The sequence below is a fragment of the Amblyomma americanum genome, chromosome 8 (assembly GCF_052857255.1).
Source record: "Amblyomma americanum isolate KBUSLIRL-KWMA chromosome 8, ASM5285725v1, whole genome shotgun sequence".
Lineage (NCBI taxonomy): Eukaryota > Metazoa > Arthropoda > Arachnida > Ixodida > Ixodidae > Amblyomma > Amblyomma americanum.
Genome location: NC_135504.1, coordinates 24,324,509 through 24,335,508, shown reverse-complemented (window position 1 = coordinate 24,335,508; position 11,000 = coordinate 24,324,509). Strand labels below are relative to the sequence as shown.

The window sequence follows — 11,000 nt, the reverse complement described above, 5'->3', positions numbered from 1 at the left end:
CCTACCTCCCTCCCTGCCTCTCTACCTTACTCCCTTTATCCTTTCTTTTTTCTTCCCCTCTTTCTTTCTTTCTTCTTTTCCCTCTTTCTTCTTGTCCTTTTTTCATTCTCCTTCTTACTCGCTTTTTCTTTCGTTCTCCCTTGCTTTCTTCCTTCCTCCCTTCCTTCCTCCCTCCCTCCCTCCCTCTCTTCCTTCCTTCCTTCCTTCCTCCCTCCCTTCCTTCTTCTCTTCCTTCCTTCCTTCCTTCCTCGCTCTCCCTTCCTTCCTTTATACTTTTTCTTCCACCTTTCTTTCTTTTCTCGCTCCCCTTTTCTTCCTTTCTCTCTCTCTCTCTTCTTGCAGAGCCATGCGGAGCAGCCTGACCAAAGACAAAGCCTGAGCCAGAAAGCTTAGAGAAGCCAAGCCACTGCATCGCGGCCGGCGCGCAGGCAGAACGCGTCACCGAGGCCACAGCCATGAACTGCCTCGTTTCCCTGGCTGCCCTCGCCGCCTTTGTCTCGCTTCTTCTCGCTCCGGACAGGTGTCAGGCGGGGCCAGACTCGACGTGCGACCTGGACGACTGCGCGGCCTCCTGCTCCGAACTCGGAGCCATGCGATGGAGCTGCGAGGAGGAGGGCTGCCTGTGTACCTTCCTCGTGGACGACGCCAAGTCCCTGGAGCTGGGCGAGGAGATCGAAGGTGAAGGTCAGGATGGCCGCGGGAAAGGACGTCCCAAGATCAAATACAGCCCTGGAAAGAAGAAGAAGGGCTCTGGAAAGGATAGAGACAGCGCCGCAACTGACAAGGACAGCTCTGGAAAAGAGGAAGGCGGCCCTGGAAAGGAAACTGGCACCGGAAACGCTACCAACGCCCCTGATCAAGGGTTGCCTTCCGGTAGCGGGAGCGGTGAAAAAGATCAAGGACAGAAGAATCAAACGACGGGTGGACAAAGCGATAAGGATAAAGGGACGGCCGGTGGAAGTCCGCACACTTCAAAAAAGCCGGACAAAAAAGAAAGTAGTGAAAACGGCGCCGGACAGAAGGACATGGGCACTCTCAGCCTTCTTTCTAGGCAGGCACTGGAACCGGACAGGGGCAGTAGAGGCAAGAAAAAAAGCGACTTTAGAGGCCGGGCCGGCACGGAGCGCAGCAGTATGCACATGCCCTTCCTTGTGAGAAGTCTGGAGCGGCCGTTGTCCCAGGAGCAGGTTATGAACCAACTCAAAAAACAGAAGGGAGACATTCCTATGAAGAAGATAGAAGAGTTTATATTGAAAGGGTGACGTAAATAAAGACACTGTGCGTTGAAAGGGCGATAGATTATCTTGGTTCATTGTAAAGTCAAAGAGAGTGAACAGGGAAATATAATGCGCACCAACAACATAAAAAATGGTTGTAAATTAAACGCCCTTGTTTGTTTTTAATTCTTACTGAAAACGACACACAGTTCACACGACGAATGATGCTTTGAAATGCTCAAAGTTTTTCAAAATATAGTGATAGGCGCACTGGGAAGTGTGAGTACAAAGAACATATATATGAAGCATATTCACAGCAGAGTGGGTTGGGGAGCAAATATGAGTTAATGATGTTCTAGTTAAAATAAAAAAAATTGGAAATAGACGCCGTCGATTTAAACAGAATGTAAATATTGGGATGGGCGCCGCAGAGGTGCAAGTGGGCTAATGAGATAAAGAAATCTGCCGGGATAATGTACCCACGGCTCGCGCTGGGCGCGGTTATTGACGATCAGTGGCAGAGACTTGTGCCCTGTGGTGGTCATAGTTGGGCCAATAATAACGAGGAAGCAAATTACATGCTCTAAACAGCAAACTCGTATCATGCTCCTTAGGAAGTTGCCGAATAGTCGCAGGTATTGGGTTTCTGGGAACATTAGTGAGGGACATCAAATAAAGACCCAACAGCCGTTCTTAGTGACAACCACATTTATTCAGGCAGTGCGGGCACAGACAATTTAATCGTAATTTAATGTGCTACGCTAACCCTACCGATATATACTCGTCGAGGTATCGCTGTGATCCTTCCTTCATACAGGGTGGTTCACTTAAGACTTTACACAAATTTAAAAAAAAAATAGGCTGCGTGAATTAGAACGGCGCTTTTTTTAGCATAGCATTGTCAATGGTGTAGCGCATCAGGATGCAGCTAAGATGTGCTAACTACCTGCCTGGTTAACTAATATTGAATAGCTAACTTTTTTAACTATTACTCATAGGCTCTTTAATTATTGAGAGGCCTGTAGACCGCGGTAAGTAATACTAGAATTTCGAAAACGCGGTTTCCCTCGGCGCTGTGGCCCAACAAATTCTGGTTACACTGTGCCAAAATACATGCGCTTTCGAGAAGTTGGAGGCAAAGCAGCCTCTACAGCGCACGTAACTCGCCGAAATAGCGAATCTTTGTTGGGTCACAGTGCCGAGGGTAACCGCTTTTCCGAAATTCTAAAAACTGATATGCATATTACTCACGCTGGGCTAGAGTCTCGCACTAATTAGGGAGCCTAACAGTAATACTTAAAAAACTGAATATGCAATATTAGTTAAAAAGCCGGCTAGTTAGCACGTCTTAGCATTCTGATGAGCTACACCGCTGGCAACGCTATGCCCAAAAAAGTTTTAAAATGTGTAAAGTCCTAAGTGAAACACCCTGTATACAGGACCGGCTCACTTCATGCCCTGAGCATTGCGGCGAATTCTTAACAGGCGATGTAAATTGCCGAAGAATAAATTTTACCAGCCGAATAAAGACTAGGGACAAGAGGAAAGACTACACAGGACAAGGCTGTCCTTGTCCTGTGTCCTTGACAAGCCTTGTCCTGTGTAATCTTTCCTCTTATCCCTCGTCTTTTTTCGGCTGGTAAAAATTATTCTTCGACATGTCATACCAACTGGCCCACCATTCAGCCTTGTTGATGTAAATTGCGTCCAGTTTCGCCTTCGGGATGTCGTATCTCGGACAGATAGCGCCTTGCCCTGCAGCGGCGGTAGCAAAAACATCCTTCACGCTGGAAGAAGGGTATGTCCCGCTTGTAACATGCGCCCAACACGTGGCCCACCTTGTTACAGCCATCCGTGCACTGTTTCCTGGTGCACTGACACAGTGTGCCGAGAGGCAGGGTCACCAGGATGACCAACAGCAGCGCCACTCTGGTATACTAGCGGGTGACGTGGCAAAGTGGTGGGGAGGCTTCTGCGGGCATCTTTTGGCCTTCTTCCTCCGGCTTGGGACATAATCACTATCATCAGCTCAACTAATGTAGACTGCTGGGCAAAGGCCTTACCCACTTACAACTAATAAGCCCTGTCCTGTGCGACCTTATCCCGGCAAACTTCCCTAATCTCCCTCACAAAAATTTCTTTAGACAGTCAATAGACTGCCCGTAGACTTCTGTCTATAAAGTCTATAGAGTGTCAATAGACAATCTCTAGATTTATGGCCATATAGCTTTAGTAGACGTATGTCTATTGACAGTCTATAGACTATGAAAAGACAAAAATAAATATCTATAGGAAGGCAATAGATTCTATAGGAAGTCTATAGACTGTCTATAGGCCATTTTTATAAGGGAGCTCATCCCACCCCCTGCCTCTGCCGCCCCCCGCAACATCTGCCTTTTCTGGGAAGCCACTGAATTACCATTGAAGACCATGGGCTGTCTTTTCTTCGCATCACATGCCCTACCCAGGCCCATTTTTTTTCTTGATTTTGACTAGGATGTCATTAGCCCACTTTTGTTGTTTGACCGACTCTGCCCTTTTCCTGTCGCTTTAATGTTATACATATAATTATCTCTACAACAGCCTCGTTGCGCTGACACCACTTATTTCATCATCAGTATCATCATCATCATCATCAGCCTTAATACGCCCACTGCAGGGCAAAGGCCTCTCCCATGTCTATCCAATTAACCCTGTCCCTTGCCAGCTGCATCCACCCTATCCCCGCAAACTTCTTAATCTCGTCCGCCCACCTAACCTTCTGCCGCCCCCTGCTATACGCTTGCCTTCTCTTGGAATCCACTCCGTCACCCTTAAGGACCAGCGGTTATCTTGCCTTCGCATTACATATTCCCTGCCCAAGCCCATTTCTTCCCCTTGATTTCGACTAGGATGTCATTAACGGGCGTTTGTTCCCCCACCCACTCTCCACAATTAAACTTCCCGCTTCCGAACTCTTAACGTTACACCTATCATTTTTCTTTTCATGGCTCGCTGCGTTGTTCTTAACTTAAGCTGAACCCTCTACGTTAGCCTCCACGTTTCTGCCCCATAGGTGACTACTGGTAAGATACAGCTGTTGTATACTTTTCTTTTGAGGGATATTGGTAAACTGTCTTGTCATCAGCGAATCGCAGATTATTTAGGTATTCTCCATTAACTCTTATCCCCAACGGTTCCCAGTTCAGGCATCGGAATACCTGCTGCAAACAGGCAGTGAATAGCATTGGCGCGATCGTGTCTCCTTGCCTGACGCCCTTCCTTATTTAACCCTCTTTATTCTTTCACGCCAACCTTCCTACCTTACCTCACAGCGCGACTGAGGTGTCCGCCATGAAGTGAGACTCTTACTGCGCCATTTCCTTTAGCAAAAAAAATTCTTAAACCCTTTTCACTAGCTTCCAAGCTTCTGCTCCCTAGGTGAGTACTGGCAATATGCAACTATATTACATTCCTTCCTATATAATGAACAGCGCACGCAGACGTTTTGCACACAGCGTGTGACCGGTAGTGTGTGATTCTTGTCAAGCTTGAGTTGCATGTCTTGCGAAGAACTTAAAGAGAACGCTGATGCTACGTGAGCCGCTACGTGCCGGCTGCATACAAGTTACACGTAGAGGCCTTGTAACTTGTAACGTAACTTGTATGCAGAGCTCTAGGATTCTAAACTCCGAGTGTGCTGAGCGCTTGGAAGGGGCGAAAACTAGCGCGACAGCAAGTTTATGAATCTAAAATTTGAGCCATGACAGGTCATCGCACAAACAAATGAACAGCTGCATTGCTTTTAGTGCCTCCTTCTTTTAATGCAAATTCTACGAAGACTTGATCTTTCTTCTTCATAGGTGGCTCTAGTAGTTCCTAGAGAGCTCAGCAGGTAGGCTCCCTAATACGATTGTGAAGCAAACAAAGAAGCTTAAAAATAAGCTAAATAAGCATGTCCCGTCCCATGCTACTAACAATAACGGTCTTAATACTGCGGGGGAAATAACAGTGCTAAAAAAAGAGACCCATGTATGCCCGAAAAAAAGACAATTAAAAAGATAAAAATATGTTCTACTATAAGAGTCGTTGTCAATGGAAGGAACGTTGAAAAAGGGAAGTGATTATATGAGAAAAATGAGTAATGAATACATGTTTTTTCGCTGGGCTGGCTTAACTAATCTATTAGGTTTGGTAACGACCACTGACATCGCTACAAAGTATTGATACACGTGCGAAAATCGCCACTGAGCTGTTCAGAACCATAGCAGAACTCGGCATGGAGCGTCGAGTGATTAGTAGTAAATAGTAGTAAGTAATACAAGGGAGAAAGTCGACCCGCGCGTGACCCTCTATGGCGTGTTTTATCGGCCAGGGCCGGGTCTCGGCATTCACGTGGGGCCGAATTTGGCGTGCAAGCTAGCTTTGGACTTTGTTCTGAAAGCGCTGTTGACAAGGAAATTGCAAAATAAATCATATTTTGCTTTTTATGACAGATGTTTGCAGGCTGATAGGTGTAATTGTACTCACCTTTACAGCTTCCAAACATTTATAAAAGGAAAAAGCGTTTTACAAAAATGTGAGGGGTGTACCGCTGTCCCAACGGCCGGAAACCGCAGGTATCTTCCATGATACTGCACGCATTTCTCAGCCCGTGTGCACAAAAAGTTTTTGTTCAATAGCCGAGGCTGTAAATGGAAACGAACCTTTGTTCTAGAGCTCATGCTTCCTTTTAAAAACAGTTAGTTTCGCTTCAGTGCCTTCATATTTTTTTCCTTTAGGACGCAGTTGAGTGATCCCCATCCCTCTCCCTCTCTTTTTTTCTATCTTACTTTCGATATACCACGTTTTCCTCCCAATAAAACGAAGAGGAAGAATGTTGCCGCAAATACAAAGGGAACCATACGGACTCTGCCACAAAACACAGTGCGTGACTTGTAGCAGTGGAGTCTTTGTACTTGCCAATTCATGGAATGGCATGGCCTTATTCTTAGATCAGCCCTTCCACGGGGGCACAGGCTCAAACGTCCCTTGATCTGAAGCCTTGACGCTGCGCACCCTCCTCTCAAAAGGCCTGCAAGTGAGATGTTCTCACTCTCCCTTTTGTTCGTTCTCATTTCTTTTATAATAGCTGTTTTGTGTGATCACAGAGCTATTCCCCACCTTAGTGTTGGCCGCGTAATCTTACTGTGGAAAAGAAATTAAATGCATGCACTGTAAAATAACGTGGCTGCTCATGTACGCACAATGAAACCAAGAGATGTCCTTGAAAAAGAAAAAAAAATCACAGGACTGTTACGACTATGTAACGCGAGATTCAGCGTTGGCTGTGTAGGCATTTAGTTCTGACAAGCGGCTGTTCCAAACATAGCCACCCGTGGGCTTATGCGACCCAGGTCTTCCGTGACATAAGGTGACGTCAGACGAGGAAACACAAACAAACGCAAAGCATTAATAAAGGCCTTAGCACATCCTACGTGGTGCCATGCGGGATGATAACCATACCCGGATTGCCATGGTAGCCATGGTAACGCACCCACTAGTTACACCGACGGCGACGGCGACGCGCAAGCCAGGGACGGAAGCCTAACAGCTATCGCGGTAAAATTAAATAGTGATTATACTCGTCGTAATGTGGATCAGTACTACCTAGTCGAATTAATGCTGGTTTGGTTTGGTTTATGGGGTTTAACGTCACAAAGCGACTCAGGCTACGAGAGACGCCGTAGTGAAGGACTCCGGAAATTTCGACCACCTGGGGTTCTTTAACGTGCACTGACATCGCACAGTACACAGGCTTCTGAATTTCGCCTCAATCGAATTAATGCTTCTGCAATCGTTACATCTGCTGCATTTGTTTTTAATACTGCTGCCACGCAAGAGTGTGCGTTTCCGTTTTGGGAGGGTTGCAACGAGTGCTTTATGGTGTAAAAAATACGTTGGCACTGACTCGAGCATCTTTAGTGCAGCGTGCTTGCGGGAAGCGTTCCGAGAGTTCTTACTTCGAGGCACTATCCTTCCGCATACGCGCAGCGTTCAGAACAAGACGCTCCGCCTCGGCTCCATCCGTGACCCTCCCGCAACAGAACTGATGTGCCACGTAATTGCTGGCCGCCTAATAATAACTGCTGCGGCTGTTATTCCGCATGCGCGTAGGATGCCGCGTCATGCAGTCATTTCCATGTATGTTGGTCATATATCCTTTACTCTTGTCCTTTTTGTTCTTTTTTGCTCCTGTTGATGATGACGAAGTTAGTGGTAGTCGCGAGGTGCGGGCTTACAGCAAGAAGCAGTCACGTCATCACGCACGTTTGATGGTTATGACGGTGACTACTATTGTGCGGAGTCTGCGTAATACTATTAAGTGGGGAGACTCAACTTTAACTGCAAGTTCTGTAAAATAAACAGAAAAAGAAACCTAGGAGAAGCGGGTACAGAAAGGATACAGAAGTGCCATGAACAGCCCGTTGCCTTGGCTGTCATAGCCGCCTCCTTCTAAGTTCAGTAGAACCCAGACGGAGGCAGAACCTGCTCTTAAGGCAGAGTTTCAGTTCCCCCTACTTTTTATTCGCACTTTTACGCAATGTATTCAACGTGATTCGAGGGCTATCACATGGAGTTGAAAGATGGCTTCAAATAAAGACTGTGCGACAATTCTTCTTCGCAGTCCCTTTTATTAAAGACGTGCTCGCAGAAAAAAAATGGTTTCACTATAGTGACGAAAGGGTAGCTAGGTTATGCTGACCATCGCAATATCTTCTGCTCACGGTTTCGCTGTTATAGTTCCTAAACATACGCACGCTGTTTCAGTTTATGTGCCTATAACGCGCTGCTGCACAGTGCTTATACGTTGTTGTAGATATGTGCAGTGGTCACTGGAGCGCGGTTTGTAATTCTGACAGTCCGTGCATGCACATCTGCGCGCGAGCAATGCATACTTCATCACTTTTTATATTTTTATAAACCTTGTAAATGGTGCGTAAAGCTTTACCCAGTGCTTTCTCGCTATTGGTACCCTCTGTACTTCTTTTCATCCTCTCCCCGCCCCTTTATTTCCGCCCTCTGCACCTCGGGTGCTTAAGTTACTAGATAGCAACTGCCGTGTCTGGCAAAACCTTTTCTTTCCTTTCTATAACTTTGTAATAATAATCCTCCACTACTGCTATTGCGTACTCCCAAACGACGCCGCATCACGCGTTCAGTGTCGTGTCCCGGATGTCCCTGTTTACGTTGCGTACGGGAAGAGTTTTCGCGCTTTGTTGCGGCCTTCGGGTGGCGGAAGCACCTGCACACTTCCTGGTACGGGTAGTTCTGTACCTTGCAACATTCGCCGTACTCCCAGTCCGCCTCCTTGCACACCTTCGTGCAATTTTCCTTGTTGCATAGACACAGGAAGCCGGGAGGCAGCGTAACCATGACAACGAGAGCGACAAACAGCAGCGCGGCCTTCTTGTCGTCGAGTTTGACGAAGGGACGAAGCGGTGACGAAGAACCTGAAGGCATTCTTTGTCTTTCTTGCATCTGTAAAGAAGAATCAGCACCAAGAGGGTTTGTACGCAACTGACCGACAAAGTGCAGTGCTGGTCCAGCTTGAGCTGGGAGTTTTCAAGTGAAATGAAAACTAACTCTTTACAGAGCCCTACGCGGCAGATTTACAGCGTATTCAGGCAAAAACCGGCAACGCGACAATCAGCACAAAATACAAACAGAAAATGCAAGTGTCCGCATTTCGTACTCTTTTCTTTTTCTAAAGGAGATGCATTTTAAAACATCTCGATACGTGCCCGTCGATCACCTCCCGCGGGAAGTGATCCGGTATATTTTCCGCAATTATTTTCTTGTTTCAGAGTGTACTCGTGGACTCGGCCGTTTGATAATAGTTGACGAACACTTTTGAATAATGAGTGGGACAAACTGTGCATCGTCCTTTTGAAACTATCTTTTTTAAACGCCACAATATGTGTGTGCTGTGAAGCCGGACATACCCCGACTGACGCATTTATCCTAACCGCACAAACTTATCGCGGAGACTGTCTAGAAAGCTCTACATAGAAAGCAATTCTCAAACGGCATGATAAGCGAAGCACACGCCGTAGCAGAGGACAGAGCAGACGATAGCCTCGACCGCCTCCGGTAGGCTGCCTCGGTGTAGCGCACGGCCATACGGCGGCGCTGGCATCGAGACATCTTATTAGCTCTGGCGTGCGCGAGCGCCACCTATGATGGTAGACACCGTGTTGTTCTACACTTTCCAGAACTCTTTCTTGTAAGGGTGCAAAGGTTCTTGAGGCTTCCTCGGGAGCTCTTCAAACCAGCGTAGACACAACATGGCGCGAGTTAATATTGCGGCTTGCACATAATACATTATTGTGGACATATATTCTGGACAGATACCTGCGGCTTGACATGGGTGCCCTTACTTACCGTCTTAGTTGTCAGGGGCTTGCAAACAATATGAAATATGACGATGTATACGAAGTTCTGGAGCGTGCACTTTGCCTAGTGGCCGGAAACAGCAGGCATTCCTCCCACCACGTTGCACATAGCTACCAACTTGCGAGCAAATAGAGTTTTCGCTTAGCGGCCATGTCTGCAACAGAAAATATGCGGTTGTTGTGACGCTCGTAAGCCTATATAAAAACCACTTTCTCTTTTATACATTTGGTTTCTTCCTTTCCTTAGTTTAATGCCAACACGTGCACTTCAAGGAGCTATAAGTGCGGAAGAAACGAAATAAATTTGGCTTGTCTTAAAGTTTGTCTCATGGCAGCTTGTACGTAATGCGTTAATTCCTGTGCAGGCAGGTCAGTGGAATGTGGATAGAACGACTGTGGAAGTTATTGTTTTCGTAGAAAAGCTTCTATATCCCCTGAAGTCTGAAAATCGGCTATCCTAAACGCACTCGTGCCCGGTCTTGACAATGGATTTTCACTCTTTAAACATTTTGTCTCGCTACCAGGAATTTCGAGTCAAACGCTTCTAGTTCCTTTACCTGCAACAACGTGGTGCACGGTTTTGAACATTAAAATGATGCGTGCTGATGTCATCCGTGACGTAAGAAAGAAAGCTAATGACCGAGCGGCTGCCATTGGGCGTCATAGGCTGCTAGGCTTAGCGGAACTGGCTGGGAGCTGTCAGGGATTCCCAGGAATGGTCTGTACACCTTATTTTATACAGCCGGCTTTATTTGCATGCGAAGCGCTTGCTCCAGTCTCAGCGTCAGACACGCTTATACTTATTGCCTTGCGAAAAGTAAAAGTATGCATTGAAAAATATGGTGGATGCCCATAAATACAATTGTGAGTACAGATAGAACAGAAAGTTGAGCTAATTGAATATGAATTATAGAATAACCGGTTATCAGTAGTTTTAAGAGACAAACGACACACAGCAACCGCAGACAGGTGAACAGTCGTACCGGACTGCATACCAAATATAATTAATACAAACTATTTCTTAGCCTAGGATTCCCTGGCGGCTAAAATAGCACGTATATCTCTTAATTGCCCCTTCAGGTTATTGCTAAAATTTGCTGTCCGCGTTCTATAGAACATCACATCAAGATGACCTCGTTTCTGACCAGAAATGTGAATCATGGGGCCCACTTGTGGCACTTAGTGAAATATCCAAAAATAATGGCTTGCCTACATCTAACTCCACACGACTCCACGTCAAGCAGGTCGGGTACAGGCCGTAGCAGCAGGCTTCGCAGAAAGGAAAGTTCATTGCTAAGCGCAGGATGGAGAGGGAAAGGAGGTATTCTAGAGAAAGCCAGTAACAAAGCCCGGAGAAGAAGCTGAGAGA

At 46.5% G+C, this 11,000-nt stretch overlaps 1 protein-coding gene across 1 annotated transcript; it reads left to right on the top strand.

Moving 5' to 3' along the window:
* Nucleotides 1–455: 455 nt before the first annotated feature.
* LOC144102225 (uncharacterized) lies at nucleotides 456–1,288 on the top strand. Its single transcript, XM_077635537.1, has one exon. It carries the CDS (start codon nucleotides 456–458, stop codon nucleotides 1,260–1,262), a length of 807 nt encoding a protein of 268 aa, XP_077491663.1. The 3' UTR covers nucleotides 1,263–1,288.
* Nucleotides 1,289–11,000: the final 9,712 nt, after the last annotated feature.

Excerpts from the sequence above, each read along its gene's own strand:
- LOC144102225 (XM_077635537.1), top strand. The coding sequence starts at position 456 with ATGAACTGCCTCGTTTCCCTGGCTGCCCTCGCCGCCTTTGTCTCGCTT.